Raw genomic sequence first — 25,375 nt, 5'->3', positions numbered from 1 at the left:
GTTAAATTTTTTTAGGTTATGTCCGAGCTGTCATTCGTTGTTATCTGAGTTTTGGTAATTTATGGAAACTTACTGCGAGAATAAAATGACATGACACATCCACTCAATAGCTAGTCAATAGCTAGTTAATAGCAAAAAAAAAAAGTCAAAAATACGTTATTTATCATTGTTATTGTGTATTGTTGTTGTTAAATTGTTTATTATATTGTTTTTTTAGAAGTTTTGACAATAATAATATAAAATTAAAAAAAAAAGTTTTTTTTCCGTATAAATTCATCCAACATCTAATAATATAAAGTCAACAGCAGATCAATAGCAAATTGTAGTAATTAAATAGTTAGTCAATTGTTAATAAAAGTTGTTATTTATCATTGTTATTGTGGATGTTGTTGTTTAATTGTTTATTATAATTGTTTTCAAAGTTTTTGACGACAATAAATATGTACTAAAAAAAAATTTTTTTGGGATAATGTAACATCCAGTCATTCAAATCGTTAGTATCGTCATACCAGTAGTTGTCAATATTGTTAATAAAGCAAAATTAAATCAAGAGTTATCATTGTTATTGTTTATTGTTGTTGTTTAATTGTTTATTGTATTGTTTTTTATTTAAAGATTTCAACAACAATACATGAAATTTTTTTTTTTTTCAATTTCATGTATTGTTGTCACAAACTTTTAAATAAACAATATAATAAACAATCAAACAACAACAATACACAATAACAATGATAAATAACGTATTTTGGATTTTTTTTTTTTGCTATTAACTAGCTATTGACTAGCTATTGAGTTGCTACGAATTTGCTATTGATCTGCTGTTGACTTGCTATTGACTAGATGTTGGACGAATTTATACGAAAAAAAAAAATTTTTTTTTTTTTAAATTTTATGTATTGTTGTTGAAAACTTTTAAAAAAACAATAGAATAAACAATTAAACAACAATACACAATAACAATGATAAATAACGTATTTTTGACTTTTTTTTTTTGCTTTTAACTAGCTATTGACTAGCTATTGAGTGGATGTGTCATGTCATTTTATTCTCGCGGTAAGTTTCCATAAATTACCAAAACTCAGATAACAACGAATGACAGCTCGGACATATCCTAAAAAAATTTAACATTATTCTTCGCCATGATTATTGAGAAATGACATCGAATCACGCTATAATAAGTGATAGAAACATTGTTAATTTTTTCCTTAATTTATGTAGATCAATTATTAATATGTTTAGTATAATGAAGAGCCTTTGTAATCCATAATTCTTTTTGCTATTGACTTGCTATTAATCTGCTATTGAGTAAGCGCCCATTTCATTAATGACTCTTCCGCTAGGGTTGAATTTTTCGTCTGTCACAATATCATTATTATATTTTTGCCACAAATTTGTTTTTTTTTATCTCTGGCATACGTATAATAATGTCCGCGCTTGGTTTGTTCACTAGAATGTACAACTGAACATAATTTATAATGTTCATCAGCTATTTGTAAATTTTGATTTTCTCGTCACTTTTAAATTCCATCATTTTATACTGACATTAGTTTTTTCTGATCTGTTACTAATTGGATAAAAATATGAATCAACGATGTTTATTGCCAAAACTAACGGGGTGCTTAGAATTTTTTCAATTCTAATAACGTTAGTTTTTTCTAGTGCAATTAAAACATTTTAATGTACTACTTAATAATTTTTGTTCTCTAAAATTAGAATTAATTATATCTTGCTAAGTTGATTCAGCTGTTCTTGTAGAGGTATATTTGAATGTAAACTTCGACAATTATATGATTTAATGTTTCACAAATATTAGTTTTGCACCTTTTACATTTTTCTTCAATAATTTTTTCAACAAGAAATATTTCATTTAACTAACATTCCGATAATAAACCAATTTTCTAGCCAAATCGTTAATAATTCGCCACTTTCATGCTGTTGTTCGATGGCAAAATCGTTTGGTACTCCCTGGTGGAAAAAATCTCTCCGGATTTTTCCGTAATTGAGACTTCCAGAGATATTTACGGAGATTTTTTCCGAAATTTTCGCTTAAAAAAACCAACAAGAAAAAATGGAAAATCAATTTAAAAAACCAGAAATAAGAGTTTACATACGAAAAATAATAAAGCAATTATTTTCCACAAAAAACCTGATAAAATCCATCAAAATCTGGAGAAAATTCTGGAATAATATCTCCGGAAGTCTCAATTGCGTAGAAAGTTCGGAGAAATCTGAAACGATCCGAAGAAAGTCTGGAGAAATCCGAAGAGATTATTTCTATCAGGGCTATTCCATTTAAATAATTGTCAATTGATATGTATTTTTCATCTTGTTTAGATAATGGAATGGAATATATGTTCAATATGACTTAATAAAATATTGTTTTATAATTTACGGCAGTTTTCAATTTTTTGTGCTACACATTTAATGAAAATGAACCTTGAATTACTACAAACAGAGAAGGATATGTTAACAGTTAACATATCCTGTTTAATGTTAACATATGCCATGTTAAAATGGGTGGTGGCTGATAAGTTTACATCAAAGATATATATATTAACATTAAACATACGTATCTTAATAGTTAGTATGCGTATGTTAACTATTAAGATATCTGTAATTGACACAATTTGAAGGTTAGGCTGATAGTTGAAAACATTTACGTATGTAAATATGAAAATTGAATGTAAAATTAAGAATGAATTTACAAAAAAACTAAATTTAAATAAATTTATGACAACACGAGTACATATTATATTATATTACAATTAGAATAGTATCACAATATAATGTCAAAAAAAAAAGATTACAAGAAGTAGACTGGCGCATCAAAATATTTGGCCGCGTAAAGATACGTATGTTAACTATAAACATATATGTTAACATGTATTTTTTGAATTTCTTATACCCGTATTTTCAGACATTTTTGTAGTAGGTATATGACAACAATCACGTAGGTCAGTAAAATATCTGCAACAATTATTAATAATTAATAAAAATAAGAGCCATGTATAACCTCTTTAAAACAGGCCTACTTTAATAATTAATTAAAAAAAAACGAATACTATTACCTATAATTCTAAGGGCACATTAAAAATCGTTAATATCTCCTTTATCGAATCTCAAAATTTCATAACATCTTCATTCCAACAAGTTTACTAGCGTTGTACGTTAAATAGTTGTAAAAATTATTTAGTTACAATTTAATTTATTATTTGTGAAGTTTGAAAATAACAGAAACTTGGAAAAAAAAAAAAAATAAAGTTCTCCCGCCAGGATCCGAACCGGGGTCTTTTGCATACTGGGCAATCACTTTAACCGCTAGACCACAGGGCTTCTTAATTTTTCCCAAGTTTCAACCTGTTAACACCGACATCTATTCGTCATTGATTTTTTTAAATGATGTTTGCATTTGTCCATGTGTTCTTATTTTTATGAAGAATAGTTAACCAACTTTTTTATGATAACAATTATAATTATAGCAGTTATGATAGTTTTTTACAGTCTCCGTATCAATCTGAAATATGCATTGTATAATCATTCAATTTATATTTGATTTTAATTATAATTAAAATTTACCTTTAATGTAATATATGTTTTACACTTGGGTTTTACATGTAACATGTGTAGTTTTTTTTGCAGCGATCTGAACCCAGGTGTAATTTTAATGAAAGTACTCTCGAAATTTTGGTTGCAACTTTCTTACTATATATTTTTAAAGAAACTGATGATACTTTTAAAACCTGATGATATTTTTAAAAAAACCAAAAGATGTAAATAATTACGGTCACATGGCACTAAAAAAAAAAAAATGTGTTCATTTAAATATAACTTTGATCTTGAAGTTGCTCCAATTACTACTGTAAAATTATTTTTTTTTTATTTATAAATTTTTTTTTTTTCATTCATTTATTTCTTCTTTATTTGCGTATTCGCTAATGATGTATCCACACTCTTTTTTTATCTTGATATTTTTTTAGACTCGAGAAATTTCATTACCAAAAAGTTTTATAAAAAATTAAGTTTTATGACAAATTCATTCAGCATAGATTAAACAAACTTCTCTTTTTCTTTAAGAATATATTTTCAATTTTAGTTTTTACTGTATTTTATTAAACTATGTAAATTCTTTTGTATTGAATAAAAACACACAAAAGAATAAGTTGGTGTTGGTTTGTAAATTTCACTTATATCTTTGTAAAAATTTTGAAGAACAAATATATTTGTATAAGCACTATCAACATTTACATTACCCTTATGCCTGAATGATCACCAAAGGTTTTCTTTTATATACATTTATGCAGTAAAAAATAAAAATACTAAAAAGTTGTAAAATCACTCAACCTATATAAAAAAAAGTTGACTATTTTAAAAATATTTTTAATGGCATCTTAGATTATTATACTCCAGTAAAAATATTCCTTTGTAGTTCTTCGAAAGAATTTGTGATTTCCAAAAAAATTTCAACCTTTATTTTTTTAGTTCGAAAAACTTCAATACATTTTAAAATTTTTATTCGGCTAAGCTCAGAGAAACACAGGAAAATGCACAAATTAAAACAGAAAATATACGCAGCAATATTTCCACCAATTAATCAATATTTTATAAATTATTGAAATATGAAAAAAGTTTTATCGAATAATTTTTAAATGCACAAAAGTGTATGTATGAAAAAAATAAATAATTTATTAATAATAGCGAAAAATAAAAAAAGGGAATAAAGTCAGTCTGTATTCAATAACATGTTAACTGCAGTTAAATGTCATATGTTATTTGGTTGACTAAACTAAAGTATCAATTTGAGGTCAATTATTTTCGTATATCATCAAAAATAAATTCGACATATACATTTGCTTTTATACGAGTTAAAATTTTAGTACTGTTATTTAACTAGTCACGATATATGCCAGTTAATGAAATAGTATAAAATAGAGTTGCACTTTGCATAAATTATTATTAAATTCACTTCTCAAATAGGTACATGAGTTCCTTGGAATATAAGCTAAGTCAAATATTAAAATAACCACAGTAATGTAAGTAAGATGAGGATAAATTTATTGTTATTATTTTTATCGATTGTTAACTTGTGTCATGGTGATGCGATTGTCCAGAAATTTACAAAAAATTTCTTTGGCGAGTTTAATGTACATCATGTTGTCATTTTTGCTTGCTGGGACGAAATAGGTTTGTCTAATTTCATTTAAATTATATTTAAATATTTTAATAACTAAGAACATTTGGATTTTTGAAGTTCTTGCTGATATATTTGTTGATTTATTTATTTAATTTTAAATTTTGTATTCTAAAATGTTTATATAACTTATGTATATTGTTAATATTTATTTTATTTATAATTCAAATAGTAAATTTCAAACAAGGTCTTGCACAGTTTCATATGTAAACTTGTATATGGATGGACTTTCTCGAATTAAACTAAAGCAAATAAAAATATTTTTAATTTTGAATGTAGATTCGTTCAAATATGTACGAAGTATTATGGAACTGGGTACAGTCGTTTCCTATATTAAAATTACACCAACACTTCAAAATAAAATTGAGGATATTCTTCAAGTTAATTATTATCACATTGGTGTATTTTTAGATTTCGACTGTCCATTCAGCAATATTGTTCTTGAAAAGGTTTTGTAATAATTTATTTTTTTTAATGTTCATTTTTCACTGGAACTATGGAAAATTTTTTAGCTGTATCCACTAATTTTGTCTCCAAAAGGAAAAAACATAAAAGATTTATATCTATTGAAAAAAAACAAGATCTCTAAGAGAAACAAAAAAAAAAATGGTTACAGTTAAAAATTTTTCTCATTAATTAATATTAAAAAAAATAATTCTCAATTGATTGTAAAAAAACAGTTTTCCAATCAACTGGTATTTAATGAATCTTATATTTGGCTGCTTCACACGAAATCCTCATTACCAATGGGTGAATCTCTCCGTAATTTACCTCTAACAGTGGAATCAGAATTAACAATTGCGATACGTGACCAAGATACATTTAAAATGTACGATGTCTACAATCCAAGTTATCGTCATGGAGGGTCTCTAAATGTCACGTACAGAGGACAATGGAATTCATCAATTGGCTTGGAAAATAAATTGACACAATACAAGTATAGTCGACGAGCAAATTTCAATCTTTTAACGCTGAATTTTTCGTGTGCCGTAAGTGAATTCTGATAAATCCGTATTGAAGCTATTATGGATTTGATTTTAGTGGGAAAAATTAAAAAAGATATTTAAATTATATGGAAAGTAAATTCATTGAATAACTAATGATTTTCATTGTTTCAAATTTTTTTTCTACACAGAGAAAAATTGACAATAGAACGTGTCAATAATGTCATATATATAGGAGAGCAATTTATTTTTGATTATTACTGTATTAATAAATTTATAATATAGTTAATTTTCTATATTTTTAAAATCCATAAATTTATAATTTTTTTTAAAACTCCGAAAATCACAATCTTTATATGTAACGAATTTTCTCCGAAGGGTTATTCATAATAGAAATCATGGTGTCAAAATGTTTCAACTTTCAAATCAAACGTAAATCACGCGAAGTCACAGTGAATGAGATTTAATTGGATTAGTTTTTTCAAATTATTTACTTTTAGTCACATTCAACCAGGAGGAATGAAATTATTAATAATTTTTTTTATAATTTATAATTATTGTATGTTCTTGTTCTTTTTCTATTTTTTTTTCTTTTTGTTCCAATTTCCATTTTTGATAATTTTTTACTTTGACTAACAAAGTTGACTGCGAAGGCGATGTCTGGTCTTGTCACCATTGACAGAAACATCAAACTACCGACTGCTTCTTTGAAGAGAACATTCAGCAAAGGTTCATCTTTCTTGTTAGTTTTTAACATTCTGTGCTAACAGGATGAGCCAACTCCATATTGAATTTTTCCAGAATCTTTTTGGTGAAGAGTGCCTGACGTGCAGCAATCAATCCATTTGTAGCCCTATTAAGCTGGATATCTAAAAACATACTTAAAAGAGACACTATAATATCAAAATTTTGTTTTAGGTGTTCAAGTAGAATTTTAATTTTCTTTAAATCTCTTGAGATTATAAGGCAATTATTTACATAGATGGCTACGACGATACATTCATCGATGCTGCCAGGTGATTGGAGGACACAAGAACCAGTATCAACTGGTTTCGGGTTGAATTTTTCAAGGCATGAGGCTAATTGCAAGTTCCAACATCTTGTTGCTTGTTTCAGTCTATATACAAACTTTTCTTTAATTTGCATATTTTACTGGAACCATCATTAAACCCTCCTAGTTGTTCCAGCTAGACTCAGCACTACTCTTATGGAGTCAAACTTTACTACTGGACTAAATGTCTCAGCATAATCAAACCCAGCTCTTTGTTGACAACCTTTTACAACCAGCCTAGCTTTATATCTGTCCACATTCTTACTTACATTGGGTGGAGGCACACAATGGCTCTGCATATGTTGCCATTAGATAAACCAACAGTTCTATTATCAACGCTGTCATATTCATCACCTGACATTCAAGCATCATCTACACTGATGAAATCATCTAACACTTCATTGTGTTGCTGTTCGGTCGCATCTTTTTTAAAAGTTGGTAATTTTATGCGTTAAGATTAAAGTCCTGACTCCTGATGTCTCTTTATCAGTCAGCTAAATTATCATCTTATCTTGTTGACTTGCTTGTAGAAGCTTTAGATCACATCGAGCCTTTACCTCGTGGCCCTTTGAAAAACCAGATTCGATATTCCTAAACCACTTGACTGTAGCCCACCATTACACCTTCTCTAGTTTTCAAGTCCAATTTTGTTCTTTTTTCTTTTGGAACATGTACCAACACTTTGGTACCGAATTCTCTGAATTGGTTCATTGGACACTTGTCTTGTGCCATATCTCATTTGGTGTTTTTTCTTTTGTTGAGCTTTTGCCAGTTCTGTTAATGACATATACAGCTGTGTTAACAGTTTCAACCCAGAGCTTGACAGGTACTTGTTTGCTGCATAGTATAGTTCTAGCAACATCAACAAACGTTCTGTTGTCCCTTTCTACCTTACCATTTGCTCTGGGAGGCTATTCTCGAATGAATACGAGTCGACTCGTTCACACGGATCGAGGTCCGTGAACGGATCTGCTTTGAGTAGAGATGTGAGATCCGTTCACGGACCTCGGTCCGTGTGAACGAGTCGACTCGTATTCATTCGAGAATAGCCTCCCAGTTCCTCTGTTTTCTCGTTGACGAACTCTTTGCCATTGTCCGTCTTCAATGTGTTTACATCTTCACTTGTTTCCTTTTTGATAAAAATAAATAATGAAAAATATTCAGACCCATAAGTGGTGGACTGGCATTTCACCACACACTCTATGTGTACAAATTGACCTACTCGAGTTGTCGTATTTTTTTAACGTGTCTATTATTAATGTTTTACTAATATAATAAAAGTTATAATTATTTAAGACGAAAATTCAGGGTTAAAAAGAGTCAAAAAATACCAGGCGATGCATTGAAAATCTGCTGAAGTAGTATTACTGTGTGTAAATACATACTCTAAAGACGTGGCAGTAAAGTAAAGAAATTTTAGACATTAGAGGGCACTTATTATTTCTTTAACTTGTGATTACAATGGTGCCTCTTTGAACGGAAAGAATTGTTCTACCTTGGGACTTACATACCGTTTTAAAGCATTATGTCACCGAAATTTTTTATGAATAACCCCTCGATTTTCTTATCGTAAAACTCTTGTAAAAATTTTCTAACTGTGCTATTGTCAACAGCTGATAAATCCACCATTACCAAATTTGCAAACTTACATGAGCAGCAGAGATAATCCTCATTTTGATACGATGACAAGATATCACTTCGCATTGGGACAACAACTTCAAGATATGTTTAATTTCACAATAAATTTAAATGTAGCTAAAACATGGGGCTACCTTGTAAATGGTACATTCAACGGTATCATTGGTGATATGTTAGCAGGCAAAGTTGACATAAGTATTTCACCATTTCAATACAAAGCAGAAAGATTATCTGTTTGTGAATTTACGGTTGAAACATGGGTTGTTAAACCAAACTTTATTTTCCGTCATCCAATTGGTAATTCACTTGAAAATCATTTTCTTCAACCATTCACCTATAAATTATGGTATGCAATATTGGTGGTTGGATTTATTTATTGGTTACTATTATTGGCATCATTGAAAGTTGAAATTTATTATGGAAATTCAAATGAATCATCTGGAAGTTTAGTTACAACACCAGCATCAGAAACTGGACTCATCACAATGACAGCCATATCTCAGCAAGGATTGAGTGATGGTCCATCAATTATTTCAGGAAGAATTATTTTTTTATCATTATTTATATGGGGCCTTTTACTTTACCAATTTTATTCAGCTAGTATTGTTGGATCATTATTGGCAGCTCGGCCACGTTGGCTCAATTCAATGGACAATCTTACTGACAGTAGTCTTGAGTGTGCTCTGGAAGATGTTGCTTATCATCGTGATTATTTTGCTGTAAGAAAAATCTGTGTTTTATCAATATAATTGACCAATCATTATTGTATATTACTTTCAGACAAGTACAAATCCAATAGATTCTAGATTTTGGAATGCTAAAATTAAACCAACAAAAAAACGTCCAAACGGTGGATATTATTCAGCAATAGAAGGTATGCAAAAAGTAAAAAATGGTGGATTTGCATTTCATATTGATCCTGCCACAGCATATAAAGTGATAGAGGTAATATCTTTCTAAGTTTTCTTTGTGTTTTTCTAGAATAATTTGAGTTTCAAAATTATTTAAGGATACTTTTGAAGAAGATGAAATCTGTGAACTGCATGAAGTTGAAATGTTACCTCCCCGAAAAGTAACTCTTGTCACTAGTAAGCACTCACCATTTAAAAAGATGATAATATATGGGTAAGTAGTTTGAAATATAGTACAAATACGTCCAATAAATTTTCATTCATATACATGATTACCATGATTACACTATTCTATATAATATCAACTTTCGACAGATTGAGAAAAATTGTTGAAACTGGAATAGCCCACCGTCTTCGTCAAATATGGCATCATCAAAAACCAAAATGTCCTGAAAGTTATAGTTCGAAACCAAGTCCTGTTCCTATCGAACAATTTAATCCAGCAATTTTTTTACTTATTATTGGTATAATCATTGCATTTTTCATTATGTTATTGGAAAATATTTTTTTTTATTATCATACGAGTAATCTCAATTTCAATGATGATCATGAAGTTTCATCAGCCGACAATCAGTTGGATGACATGAATGACGAGCAAATTGATATTGATACAATTTCAGGTTAAGCTGGCAGCTCTTGAAAACTTATCGATCATTTATTATTATAGTGTTTTTTTGTTTTTCAATATGTAAAATGAAAAATAATGTATTGTAACGATCACTTTTATTACGTACAATTATCACAATTTTTCGTTAGATTTCTTTGAAACAAAAATTGAACATTGAATAAAAGATACTTCATTTTGTTCAATTAAGCTATTGGCATAATTTATTAATATACAATTTTTTGTACTATATACACTATTGAATTTTCGTTATTTATTTAGATAAGAGTCAAGATTTAAAAAAAAAACAAAAAACAAAAACGAAATTGTTATTGAATAGAGAAATTACCCGAGAAGTTTGATTATAAATTATTTACTTATTTAAAAAAATTCCAAAACACTATACACTTTGTATACTCTCAAAATTCAATTATGTATTTATATTTATAAAGACTCTCGAGAGCGTGAATCGCACGACGTAGCAAAAAAAAAGCTCTTATGAATTTCCAGAGCTTAGTAAGAGTTCTCTTTGGGAAATTCACACATTATTCCCTCTGTCCCTATAGTGTCATAAAAGTATATTAATTTTTTTGAAAATAAAAATCAGGGATTTTTTTTCTCATGAAAATTTTGAAATTCAAATTTAGAACAAATGTTTTGATATAGAAAAATGTATTTTACATAGGGTGGGGGTAGCCAAGTTGGGTGCTACCTGTAAAAATTCATGGCAATATTAATAAACACTGATTTGAATCTAATAAAATGCCTGTGGTTAATGAAAGTGATAAATTTAAATAAATTTTGGCCAAATTTATTAAAATTAGATAGTTCTTGTTAAATATCTTGAAAATAACATTAAAGAAAAAATAAATTTTTTGGAAATAAATTTTCTCGAAAAAAAAATAACAAATTGCAATAATAAAAATTTGCTTTATAATTATTTTAATATTAATCAAAATATGAATCAAAGTTATGCTGGATATTAAAAGACAGCCAATGACACATATGAAATATGAAATATACGGCGTCAAGAGATGGCATTACTCTCAAGATTTGTATTGAATTCATTGTATGAGCTCAGTGGGTAATAAAAACATATTTACCCATAAAATTGTATTGTTTTTCAAAAAAGCAGTATATATTTTTCAATTTTTCTTTTAAAAACTGAATTTAAGTTGTTTTATTTCTACATTGTATAGCTATAGCCAAAAAAAATAACTGTCATATTTGCCTATCAAAATCTGCACACGAGTGAGGTGATTCTCGGTGGATTAGAAAATCTCGAGACAGTGAATAAGTAATGTAGTAGAAATATTCTTTGAAAAAGATTTTAACAGTAAACTTGTAAAATATTATTTTATTTTTTAAAGTAATATATGAATACATGAATTATTTGGACAAGATAAAAAGCACATATGGTATAATATGGGGAAAGACATCCTCCCACTTCTACAAAATATCTTGAGAACTTCATAATTTTTCTTGAAGTAAATTTTCAACTTTTTTAATTGGCCTAACTTGCAAAAATAATGTTCAAGAATTTCATCGACCTCAAAAAGAAAATGACCTTGGTATATCCAGTAAAACTATTTCAATATTTTCATTGTTTTCGCGAAACGCTTTGGTAATAGTACTCCGACAACAAAACGAAAATTAAAAAAAAAATGCTTGTATATAAAACAACAGGTGAAAATAAATACACAATATATATAAATCATTGTGAATCATGAGATTCAAAAGTCAAAAAAAAATAAAATAGATAAATAAATAACAAGTGTTGAAACACAAAAAAAGAGAGAAAAAAATAAAAACAAGAATAAAGAAAAGCAATAAATAAAAACGGAATAAAATGGTAGAAAGGAAATTTTTATATAGATGAAATATGAATACTTTACAGAAATGGTTAATGTAAATTTCTTTTGAAATAAAAAAGGTAGAGGATAGTTTAAAGGAATATACAAGGATAGTAAAGTAAGTTAGTAGGAATAGGGTTGAATGCCAAATCTATAAAGAGGAGACAAAAAAATCCAATGGCAAATGTCAGTAAAGTGTTAAACGAGGAAAGAAAAACCATGCTACCAGTTTGCTTCTCCAACTCTCATTTTTTCCTCTTTCTCTCCCTCTTTCAACAACCTCTTGTCCTCTTTACGGATCAATACGAGCAACTTCGTGACGCGGAGATGACGTAGTTCACTGTGTTGTATACATATTATATTCAAGTCACGTGTCACTATAATGCAGAAAAACTTGAAATTTTTTATAATATCAAATAAATATATATATCAACAAAATCAACAGATAAAAAAATGATTAAATAAAAAAATAAGGGTGAAATAAAAAAAAAGAAAATTGAAAAGAGGGTTTCAAGTTGAGGAAAAAATTAAAATTATTTAATTATATGAGAAATGATACAAGTATGCAGATGAGACAGATGCAGTTCACCTCTCAGACTGAAAAAATGGCAGAAAATAAAAATACAGGTGGGAAATGAAAAAGTCGCAGTAAAGGGTTGAAAGGTAAAAGAACTAGGTTCAATTTTACAAGGCCATGTTTTCAATACATTCACGTTTGGCATTATCAAGTAATTTTATTATTTTCACACAACACATTATTTTTATTATTATTTATTTTTTACAATCTTGATATTCGTGTTTTTTGTTTAATTAATTTAGTATTTCAAGTTAAAAATTTAAAAGTTATATATTTGAATATGAAATATTGAATAATTCCATTAGTGAGAATTAAATTTATCACAGAAGAAGTTATCAAAGTACTCGGTGATTAGCCGCATATGGCAAGCTATAAAGCTTGAATGTCGGATCCAAAATAACGTTTCAACTACCCTTAAACCCATACAATTTTAATAATTATCACTTGGAGCAGAAAATTAAAAATGCAAAGATTATAAAGAAAGAATTTAATAGGAATAATATATTCATAATTCGCTTGTTCTATATAAACTCATTCGTGAAATTTTGCGATTATTTTATTTTTTATAATAATTTCATAAGTATGAAAAACACTTTTTTTCTTTTTCTCATTTCTTTTGATGTTAATTTTTTTCTTTTAAACAAGAAATAATTTGAATATAAAAATTTTATATATGCGCTTTTTTTTCTTACAATTAAATTTGTTTTTTATTTTTCTTTTCACATATAAATATTTGATATAAGTGTTAGTTGCTTTATTTTTTATTTATAAGTTTTTTAGAAATTGATTTTTTAAATATAATATTTTACAACGTGATGCATCATCTGGGTGAAGTATATAAACTTCACCCAGGTGCATTACTATATTGACTTGGTAAACTTGACTATCACTCAAATATATATATTTTTTCTTTTTTATTACTTTTGAACTTTGGATAGATTTTTTTTCTTCTGAACTAATTGTGCATTTTATATTGGTTTCAACGGCAAATTTCTTGTTTAACAATCAAATGATTATCAGAGTTGAGCAAACATTTTCAATAATACTATCAAAGTAGTGTGTTGAAATTTTTTTTAAAAAAGTTTTTTTTTATTTTCATAATATACTTAGTAAATGTTTTTTAATCAGGAATATTATCGTTCGTAATTGATGATAAAGTTTATAACAAAAAAAGTTTGTTCGGAAAATACTGATAAAAAAAATATACATAATAAATTTATGATTATAAGTTTGCAAGTTTTTTCTCGTGAATAAATAAAAGAAGATGATATACAGCCGTGACGAATTGTTTAAAAATTATGAACAGACACAATATAGTGTATTTCAAAAAAAAAATACCTTCAATCGAACAAATTTGTTGGTCAATTAATGATAAATGCTAAAAGTGTATGTATTTCGAATTTCAATACAAGTGCCCAATAGGGCTTCATGCGGTACGAGACGAGACGAGATTCGACGAGTCTCGGTATCGGTCTCGCTCGTTCGCACCAGGTCTCGGTCTCGGTCTCGGTCTCGCAATTTTAAGATTTTAGGTCTCGGTCTCGGTCTCGGTCTCGTCTCGCAAGTATCGCCGGGTCTCGCTTTTATACTAATATTTATTCGTCCAAGTAAAGTAAAAAAAGTGATTGAATAATACCATGTATATCAAATTCGTGTAAAATAAAAACAATTAATATTTTATATTTTTTTAAAATTATAAAATATAAAATAATGCAATAAATATTGAATTATTTTAATTAATAAATTGATTATTAATTTTAATATTAATAAAATTGATTAATCATACCAAATTATGACGAGAATTATTTTTATATACGACGTTTGTTTTTTATCGAGTATCCTATTTTTTCCATCTCATTTTCTAGTTCTTCAACAAATGTCATATTTGAAGAGGTTATCAGTTGTAATACCTTGAACTTCATTCTAAACCGAAGTTTTTTAAATTAGTCTGAGAAAAGTCTTTAGAAATGCCATAAACAAATAGTATATTTTCTTTTTTTTTTTTTTCTTTTACTTCATCGATATGTATTTTTTTCCAAGAAGTAAATCATTGCTTTTGAAACATCAAATACAAAAAATATCAGTTGAGGAAAATATAATTGGCGTAACTTAAGTCTTTACAATTTTCATTGATACATAAGGCTTGTGACTCTGGCGTCAGTGCCCTACTGTGCAGTGTCTTACTGTGCAGGAATATAACAGTTCTTTTTTTTCAATATGATTCGATACGGTAAGAGGGAAAAAAAAAAAAAATATTATTTAAAATTTTCAGAGTCTCGCGAGACTAGCGAGACTTTCAGACGATAGTCTCGGTCTCGGTCTCGGTATCGTTTTATTGATTCAAGGCGGTCTCGGTCTCGGTCTCGGTCTCGCGTCTCGCGAGACGACGCATGCGAGACCGAGACTAGTCTCGGTACCGCATGAAGCCCTAGTGCCCAAACAGTGTGTGTTCACAACGAATATAAAAAGAAAAATTATGAGTCCCTAGGTAGGATCCCACAAGGGCGAACGGCCGTACCAGGCTTGTTACAAGCTTGTGTTTCCTAGCCTCGGTGGACTAGAATGTGCCTAGCTTGGCACAGAGAATTTTTCCAGTCATTGCCCAAGACTTGTTAATCTAGGCTTGTACTAAGCCTGTGTCGATTGTTATTTTCAAGCCTCACACAAGGTTAAAAATTCCAAGCTCGTGTCAAGCCTGTATTTACAGTCATTGCACAAGACTTGTTAGTCCAGGCTTGTACCAAGCTTATGTCAATCGTTAATTCTAAGCCTCACACGAGATTGAAAATTTCAAGGTGGTGTCAAGCCTGTATTTACAGTCATTGCACAAGACTTGTTAGTCCAGGTTTGTACCAAGCCTGTGTCAATCGTTAATTCCAAGCCTCACACGAGATTAAAAATTTTAAGGTTGTGTCAAGCCTGTTTTTCTAGTCACTAGACGAGCCTTGTTAATCCAGGCTCGACACAAGACTGTTCCCTTGATTTTTCCCGCCCTCACACGAGCCTCGTGTCAAGCTGGTGTCCATTGTTTCACCAAGCCCGACACGAGACTTGACTTATGCATATATTTAACTCAAAAAAAAAAAGTATAGTAATTAGATATATAAATTTTATATAAATTTCAAATAAAAATTATCAGGCTTTGACTATTGTGTACTACTGGCAATGAAGTACGCGTATTTGAGGGGGAAAAACAACGATATTTTTTTGGATAATTCAATATTATATTTTTTGACACTCTGTTTGTAGAAGACGCCATTACGCACCAATTATAGTGCGTAAAGAAATACTTTTACGGACGATTTTTTAACAAGAAATCGTGCGTAAAAGTATCTCCTTACGCACTATATTGGCGCAAAATGGCGTCCATATTACAAACCTCGTGTCAAAATAGTATATTTCGTTACAAGTGCCCACTCAGAGAGTGTGCTCTCAACGAATTTGGAGGGGCAAGCACGAGCCTTGGCGAGTGTTTCCCCTCCAAATGAGTTGTGAGCGGGCTCTCTGATTGGGCACATGTAACGAACTATATTTTATGTTACTAGGAACAGTGGTAATAATGTGTGAATTTCCAAAAAGCGCACTACCCCTCTTACGCTTTGAAAATTCACACATTATTCCCACTGCCCTTGTAACATAAAATATTGTATATAACTCGTGGTGTAGAAGAGGTGATTCCACGACTTTGAGTAAATATACTCGTCACCAGGTCGTTTTCGACTCGCCTTCGGCTCGTTCTCAACTCCTGGTGACTCGTATTGACACCTTCAAAATCATGCAAGAATCACCTACTTCACGTACTAGTTATATAATATACTATTTTGATGATATTGTCGCATTAGCGTAATTATCGTGAGAGAATTATCATATCGTCATATTGTCATGATAAAAATTTGCATTATCGTATCGTCGATTGAAAAAGTTGAATTATTGGCCGGAGAAACCACGGATATCTTTTTCAAAAACCAAGATAAAAAAAAAAAAAAAATAACCTAAATTTTTTAGAGATAGGCGGAGTTGCCTTTTTGTCCCACATGATTTTTACGATTAGAGCCACCCCTTTCCCCTGTGACGGCATTCAATAACATTAAAATTCTAAATCTGGGAATTTAAATATATAGTAGTACCATTTCGGCCAACAGGTGGCATAAGTTTTTCCCAAGCACTTTGTACGCTTGAGGCAATAACTACCTGGCAAGTAGGGGGCAAAGGGGGTAAAGGGAAATGAATTTCTTATGATAAAAGAAAAACCCTGTTTGCTGCTGGTCAATTTATAATGAATGGTTGTACAAAAGGATACACATCATCACCATTATCATTATTAAAAAAAAAATCGATAATCATCCGATGATTGTTGTTATAAATATTGATGAATTTAGAACAACAATGTTATGCAGTGTATGTAGGGGTAAAGTTATTACTAGTAAATCACCACATAGATATCAGTATTGTCCTAATTAAAAACTTCCTAATAAACTAATAAAAACAATCGTAAAACTTGATCCTCAAAGAAAGTATTTGATGAAAAATATTGATAATTTTAGTCGATCAACATTACCTGAAAATATAAAATGAATTTATCTTCAACTCATAACTTAATCTACTTAAACCTGTTTTTAGGTAGATTGACCCCTGTCATTGGATTAATTCGATGCAGGGGTTCTGAACGCTTCAACCGTTTGCACATGTTGTAAATGGAGGCTTTTATTGGACACCCAGAAATATAAAGAAAAGAAATCTAGCAACTTTAATACCTTCCCCGAGTGGAAATTCAGTTAAGGTCCTGATCAGAACCGGATCAGGGAACCTGATTTCAAATCAGAACCGGATCAGGAATCCTGTTCAGGAATGGATCAGAATGTAACGCTCTTTTTTAGGATTCTGATCAGAACCGGGTCAGGAGACCTGGCCAGATTGTAAGGTTAGAGCCAGGATACCTGATCAGGAATGGATCATAACTAGAATATAACCAGGAATCCTGTTCAGGAACGGATCAGAGTGTAACGCTTTTTTTTTAGGATTCTGATCAGAATCGGGTCAGGAAACCTGGTCAGTATACCTGATCAGGAATGAAACAGGATTCCTGATCTGAAACGGATCAAGTAATTTAAACAAAAAAATTGTTTTTTATTATTCAATGGTTGGTAAATCGCTTGACTAATTTACTATAGTAATGTTAATGATGTAACAGATTAAACGATAAGATTTTATATACCTAACATAACTTAAGTTATCTAACAACCAGTGGGACGCGAACTCGGAACGCTCAAACTACAACTACGGGCCTTAACACGCTCAGCCATGCCGTCTATCGATGATCTGTTGTGATTTTTTGCCTTTATAAATTACATCAGCTGAAAAAAACTTAAATTAGAATTTGCAACGTAAATTTAACGTAAAAATAAAACACAACAATTTGTTAAATTGTCCGTTGTCACTTTGTTTTAGAATTAAAATTAAAATTAAATCCAAAAAATATTTATCGTGATAGTATTCTTGTCAGAATCTTATCAGGATTCCCTTTTCAGGATATGCTCAGGTTTTCTGGTTTTTTTCTTAACAGGAGAACTGAGTGAAAAAAGTCAATTTATATGATATATTTATCCGGACAGTATTCTGGTCAAAACCTGATCAGGAAGCCTTATTCAGGATATGCTCAGGTTTCCTGTTCCCTTTCTAAACAGGAAAACTGAATGGAAAAAATCAGATTTTTTTTATTCATTCACCCTGATAGTATTCTAGTCAGAATCTGATCAGGAAACCTTATTCAGAATATGCTCAGGTTTCCTGTTTCTTTTCTGAACAGGATTGAATAAGGTCACCTGACCTAAGGAAATCTTCAGGTATCCTGACCAGATTCGAGCCAGAAATGAGTCAGGTTTCCTGAATAAGGAATCCTGATCCGTTAATTCTTATCAAGTTCTCAGATCAAATAGGGCATCCTGAAAATTTTTCCACTCGGGTCGTTACAGATCGTACTAGTAGCCGATGGTAATCCAGCACAGATTGATGGACAATTAACAGGTGAGGCAAATATAGCCAATAAATTGGATAAGTATTAACATTATTAGCAACAGTAAATCATGAAATCATACTGTTCCTGAATTTCTAATTTTATACCCTTTTTATTGAAAGAATTTGTAATTGTATCATGGACTTGTTCACTCTATTATTTTCCGATTAAAATCCCTTAATTATTAATAATAAAAAAAAGGCGTGTAAACTCATTTCAAGGTTGGAGTACGACAGGGCCAAAATTTAATTTATTCAACTGATCGACGATTGCATCAAGTTATGTGTTTTTTATGTTTAAAATTATTATAAACCAAGAATTTTTATAGCACAATATTAAAATTTATTTAATGGATACTTTTTTAAAAATTATTAAATTCATCATTGTTTCAGTCATGCATGTTTTCACTATACACATAACACATTGTATACATAAAGCTAAATGAATTAATCAATAAAATTGAAATGAAAAAAAAAAAAAAATGCATTTTATCACATGATCATTATAAAACAGTGAAACAATGAAAAGTATAAAATTTATAAAACATTCTACAATGATAAAAAAAAAAAATATCATTCTTTGTTATTATCAGTACTTTGATGTATGAAAAAAATGAAAATTCGATACAGGAAAATGACTCATTTATAAAAAAAAACGAAAAAAAAAAACAATGTTGAATTGAAATTGTGTATTCCGACAAGCTTCAATTCATTTGTAATATATTTCATCGTCCATTGGGTATACTCAAATTTTATGATCAATTTCAGATCAATAAATTATTCAGATAATTATTGGCAATGAACAGTGTGTCAATAATTTATACAGCTGTTAATTTTGTTGAAATTTTATAAAAATTATGTCAACATATTATTAATACTCATAACTAATTTTCCATTTAGATGAATTCATAGATAAATTCAAAAAGCTAAAATACTTCATTACATTTCAGTTATCTACTAGCTCAACTCTTCATTTTGTTTCTCAAACCAATCATCAATTATTTGACATATAATCAACTGATCTTGTAATGTCTTACACTTATGTTTAACAATAAAACAAAATCCATCAATGAAAATATTGTTTACAAAATTGACAAAATATTATTTTACTTGTCCTTGTTATTATTATTATAATATCAAAAATAAAAAATGAAAATAAAAGAAATTGTTAAAATCGTTAACAAAAAATTTATCTTGATGTTGTAATATTTATTTTATTTTTATAAAATTTATAATAGGTAAATTGGTGTTTTCCCGTAGACTGTGACTAATTCTCGAGGGGTAAAAATCTTTTTTTCAAATCCCAGAGGTTTTTATATAAAAAAAAAAAACAAAAAAAAGTATGAAATTGGTTTGCCTCAATTGCTTTTCACTCGGTTGGTTGGTCGGTCACAGGGGTTTATTTTGTGCACCAGGTAGGTAGCTAGGTTACTAGGTGATGTATGACTCTGGTGTTCGTTTTTCAACCCCACCTGGATTTCGTTCAATAGACGCGCGCGCGCTCTAATACATAATAGTTTTGTCGTTGTCATCAGACAGTGCCGCCACAACTCTCGAAAGGGAGGCCCGTGATTTTTTTTCTACCCAATTCCCCCTCTCCAGTGAAACATTCACTAATATATATCATTTCAAAATAATTATATCATTTATTCAAAATAATATTACATGATAGTAATTACTCTATCATTAAACTATTATCATAGATAAATTTGTTCAAAACAATAAATAATAATAATATTAAAATTTACATTTAAAATTCATTAAAAAATACAAGTGTAACTGTAAATTAACTGATAAAAAAATAACAATAAAAACTGAAAGAATTAACAATAATAAAAATAATAATAAAATTTTTTTTAAAGAATAAAAACACAATATCTATTCAATTTTATTAGAATAAAAAATAAAAATACTAAATAGAATTTAAATAAAACAAACATTATATAAATACACAATACTTTATTATTATTATTATTATTTATTAAAAAAAAAAAAAAGTAATATCATATATCAGGGTGTTTGTATTTTATTCGATATATCGTGAACAAACAAAACTTGGTTTGCGCAAAATATTCGTAGTGTATAGCGTTTACAGGTCGATGCTGTGTGAAAAGTGCGAAAGGTCACGGGGTTACATAGTGAATTTAAAAAATTATCATTTATCAAAAAAATATAATTAAATATAATTTTATTTATTTTTAAAAAAATAATATATATAAATAACTTTATAAACAATTTATGTATTTTATTTTTTATTTTAATTATTTTTTTTTTGATAAACTTGTTGGTTTTAAGGGATACAAGTAAATATTTAGTCAGACAAAAATTTAGTGATCATTTTATCTTGTGTCTAACAAGAGATAAATAAATAGTTAATGTGTATGACTTTTATTTATGTGTGTTCGTATGTGTGAGTGTGTGTATCAGGACGGGGTTAGCGAAAAAAAAAAAAAAAAAAAGTAGATATATGTATAGACTGAATAAGGGTTACATGAATATACACATTGAATCGCTTGTTGACAGGGTCAGGGTGTCTCAGTATGCTTTATGGAATCCATCAACTCATCTTCATCCCCTAATGACACATATTTTCGTCAGTGATCTTTGTTATTTTATCCGCACTTTAACAACTTCCTTCCTTCTTCCTCATAGAATTTTTTTTCTACCTTTATTTCCTTTAGTATTACTTTTTTTTTTTTTATCTTTTCAATTTTCATTTTTTTTTTTTCCGGATGTTTTATTTCTACAGTTCTATTAGTCCTTCTCTCATCTCAAAATTATCAAATAAATTAACTAAGATATTAAATTTAAATATAATAACAGTCGACGAAAAATAAAAAGAAATAAAAATATTAATTAATATATAAATGAAAATAGAAATATAATAAAATCAGAAGAAGAAGAAATGAAAAAAATAAATTGGAAAACATTTTAATATGCTCATCCGATGACTGTGACTAGCTAGCACAAACTATTTGGTAAAATCACAATTATATATACACTTGTATCAATCTTCAATATAATCATTAATCTTAAACAATCATTAATTAAAAAGAGAAAAAAAATTAAATAAAAATTTGTTATATATATATAAAAAAAAAAAAAAATTAATTAATAATAACGATGTTGGTGAATATTCTAAATTAAAATTTCAAACAATAAATTACCTAAAAGTGTTAATAATTAAAATTGAAAAAAAATGAAATTACAATTTTATATGATGGATAATAAATATTTATAGTAATGCGAAATGATTAAAAATATTGATGATAAAAAAAAAATTAAATCATCTCGTCAACAGCTATTATTGACGAGAATAAAAATTAAATCAAATGATTATAATTTGTCAATGGATGCATCAACAATAACAATGATAAATAAATTAATGAAAAAATCATCAATAAAAATTATTATAAAAACTGAATTAAAAATTATGAAAATATTCAAAATAAATAATAATCAATGACATCCCGTCGTGACGAGGGTGAGGGGTCAAATGTACCACCAAGTCCCTCGAGTAGTAGTTCAGATGATGAAAATGGTTTTGTAAATCGTCCAAAAGTTGTTGGTTTATTTGTTAAAAATTTAAGTCGTGAAGAGCTTGATAATTTATCAAAGGAAGGTATTTATGGACCAAGTGGTCAACCTAGTACATCATCAACAACAACAACAAATAATCAACGTACTAATTTAACAAGTGATACTATAATTTATTATCCATCGTCATCGTCATCATCAACAACAACAGTATCATCATCACCAACTGAATTATCAACTCCATCATCGTCTTTAACATATTCATTATCAACAACAACAAATAATCAACGTCATAATAAATCATCAAAACATGGTAGAAATTCTTCACGTGACAAACGTAGGCGTGATAAATTTCATGAATTACATTTGTCCAATGTACGACAATTGGATGAGAACAATCGTAGCAAAGACAATCGTACTAAAATGGATGATGAATCATCAACAAAACATTCCGATGATTCATCAAGGTTATCACCAGCTGGTTATGAAATATTTGAACAAGAAGATAGTTCAGAAATAACAATACGACAATTAAATGATGATTCTGTTGCTGAAATATCAATTGATATTGATGCTAGTGATATTTTTAATAAAAGTAATATGGATAAACCATCATTATCTGGTGGTGGTTTAGCATCTACATTTGCAAAATGTAGTCCAAAAAAATCACAAGATCATGGTGATGAAGAAAACTCACAAAATAAAGAAGAATATCATCAAGATTTTAATGTTTTACGTGATAATAATGATAATATTGATGAGAGAAATAAATCTAATCATGGTGATGATGACGATGATAATGATCGTGGTGGCGATGACAATGATAATGAGGATGATGATGAGGATGAGTATGATGTTGAATTAACAATTGAAAGAAGAAAAAGATTCCGTACACAAGACAGTATGAGACTTCGTCCACCATTAGTTGGTACTGCTGGTACATCAGCTGATTCAGGTACTGGTGGTGATTCAGCATCAGCTGAAATACAAGTTGATAATTATGCTGGTTTACAACCACATTCTTTATTATTATCATCAAATAATGAAAATAATAATAACAATAATGAATTACCAGAATCACAAAGTTTTGGTAATATTAGTTGTGCTAGTGGACATGATAATAATGAGTGTAGAATAAGTGGATATTATGGTGATGGTGATACTGGTGATATTGTTAAAAAAAATACAAGTGGATTTGGTAAAAATAGTGGTAGTTATCGTAAACAAGCGAGTGTTAAGCCATTTACTAGAGAAAGTCTTGATAGACTTGAGAATAGAACTGTACAACTTGTTAGAGAATACGGTTTTCAGCCGAGAAGAAAAACTTCTGTTGAAGATGGTGCTATACTTCCAAATAAGTTTGAGCCATTTCCGTCCGATCTCTATGGCAGACCACTTGAAGAAATTGACAACTTTATATATGATGAGGTAATACATTTTGATTATTTCTTTAGTTTTTTTTAATTTTAGCATAAAAAATTTAAACAACATTAATAAATTGTTATTAATTTTTGTTGAGAAAAAAAAAAATAATATATACTTTATATAAACATGTAAAAATAATAATAAAATATTATTATTTTTTTTATTTTTACATGCTGAGGATTGCTCAATTTTTCATCACGACTCTATTGTAGTTTTTAGGCTTGCTACTTTAATGTTTTTTGTATTTTCTTTTTTTTGTTTCATTCTCTTTTAATTTTTTGTTTGGAATTTTTTTTTTTACTTTTATTTCCTATTTTTTTTTTTTTTTACTCCTCATTTTTCTTGTGTACGCTGGAAACAGAGAGAACTAAATGGAAGTGAAAATAAAAAATAATGATAAAAACAAAGATAGAATGAATATATAGAACACATCTGCAAGCTTTTCATTTCTTTTCAATATTATAATATCCACTTTCTCGTTCTAATTGTTAGTATCGCAGTAGATTGAAAATTGAATTTTTTAATTATTCATTTTCATTTTTCACTTATCTATATCATTTCTTTTCTTTTTTTTTTTTTCATCTTTCATATTTAATCGACTCACTCATCATCATCAGTAAATACAAGAAAGGAGAAAAGAAAAAAAAAAATATTATTTCTTCCATTTACTTTTTTCATTTAATTTTTGCTTTTTTTTTAAGATAAAATATTTACATGAGATTTCTCCTTGGCCTTTGAATGTTTAAAAATAATTTAAAAAGAGGAAAAAGTTCATAGTATGATTGTGCAGCAGTCATTGCAGCAGTGAACATTTGTGGTGTTGCAGATCCAATGTTATCTATATCCCAAATGTTGAATACGGTTATACAGGTTATACTATTTACCCTCACCTATGTTAATGTATATAAACAAACATATATAAAAGTAAAACTATTATATTTTTTATTCCCCCATTATTTAAAGTATTTATCAACGACATAAAAATTTAAAATAATTTCGAATTCGTTTTTAGATATAGAAAAAAAAAAAAAAACAAAATGATTGGTTTAATTTGGTTATTTCGCAGTTTCAAAAACAATTTGGAATGTTAATTTAATTTGAATAACATTGAAGCTATTACGATAAAATTAAAAAAAAATCTTTACAAAATCAATTTGGTCAATATTTTGAATTTATTTCTTTCAGTGTAAACGATTTTTTAAATAATTTTATTTAATTATCATGTATTAATTTAAACTAATTGAAATTTTTATTTTCGGTCTAAGTTTTCTCAATTTATTGATTGGCTTAAATTAAAAAATTAAACGAGCAAAAATTTATTCAGTATAAATTAACAATTCTTTAAAAAATAAAATACGTAATTTACTAGTATGGATAAATGATTGATTAAATGGAAAATTTTCATTTGTTCTTTGACTTTAATATCTCAATGAGACTAGAAATTCGATATTTATCACAAAGTAGATATTTAAAATTTTTATTAAACATATATTGATGATATATGCATACAATTTATAAATTTAATACGAATATATCATTTCTGTATTACCATTTTTTTGTACACAATTGATTTTGTTAATATTAAAAATTCTATTCCCTCACTCAAGTGATAAAAATCAAAATTAGTCAGACCAA

At 28.5% G+C, this 25,375-nt stretch overlaps 2 protein-coding genes across 4 annotated transcripts in view; both read left to right on the top strand.

Moving 5' to 3' along the window:
• The first annotated feature begins 5,003 nt into the window (after window positions 1–5,003).
• On the top strand, window positions 5,004–10,530 carry LOC122851105 (ionotropic receptor 75a-like). Its single transcript, XM_044150156.1, has 8 exons — window positions 5,004–5,030; window positions 5,109–5,181; window positions 5,468–5,637; window positions 5,869–6,177; window positions 8,797–9,540; window positions 9,602–9,766; window positions 9,831–9,946; window positions 10,048–10,530. Exons 3-8 carry the CDS (start codon window positions 5,494–5,496, stop codon window positions 10,355–10,357), a joined length of 1,788 nt encoding a protein of 595 aa, XP_044006091.1. The 5' UTR covers window positions 5,004–5,030; window positions 5,109–5,181; window positions 5,468–5,493; the 3' UTR covers window positions 10,358–10,530.
• Window positions 10,531–21,527: 10,997 nt separating this feature from the next.
• Window positions 21,528–25,375, top strand: part of LOC122850962 (sodium channel protein 60E) — a 46,687-nt gene continuing 42,839 nt past the window's right edge. For 2 of the 3 annotated variants that reach the window (XM_044150015.1, XM_044150023.1), the window contains exon 1: window positions 22,175–23,743. In XM_044150015.1, the coding sequence (XP_044005950.1) occupies window positions 22,241–23,743 (1,503 nt within the window). In that variant the 5' untranslated portion in view covers window positions 22,175–22,240. Of the gene's footprint in view, window positions 23,744–25,375 lie in introns of all 3 variants that reach the window. The other variant, XM_044150007.1, reaches the window with a different exon arrangement.

This window comes from Aphidius gifuensis, linkage group LG1, assembly GCF_014905175.1.
Source record: "Aphidius gifuensis isolate YNYX2018 linkage group LG1, ASM1490517v1, whole genome shotgun sequence".
In the NCBI taxonomy this organism is placed as follows: Eukaryota; Metazoa; Arthropoda; class Insecta; order Hymenoptera; family Braconidae; genus Aphidius; species Aphidius gifuensis.
Note: the sequence above shows the minus strand (reverse complement) of the source record. Positions and strands in the feature narration are given on the sequence as shown.

Coding starts and splice junctions, on each gene's coding strand:
- LOC122851105 (XM_044150156.1), top strand. CDS start 5,494: ATGGAACTGGGTACAGTCGTTTCCTATATTAAAATTACACCAACACTT. Junction 9,767..9,830: donor CAGCATATAAAGTGATAGAG/GTAATATCTTTC, acceptor AAATTATTTAAG/GATACTTTTGAAGAAGATGA. Junction 9,947..10,047: donor AAAAAGATGATAATATATGG/GTAAGTAGTTTG, acceptor AACTTTCGACAG/ATTGAGAAAAATTGTTGAAA.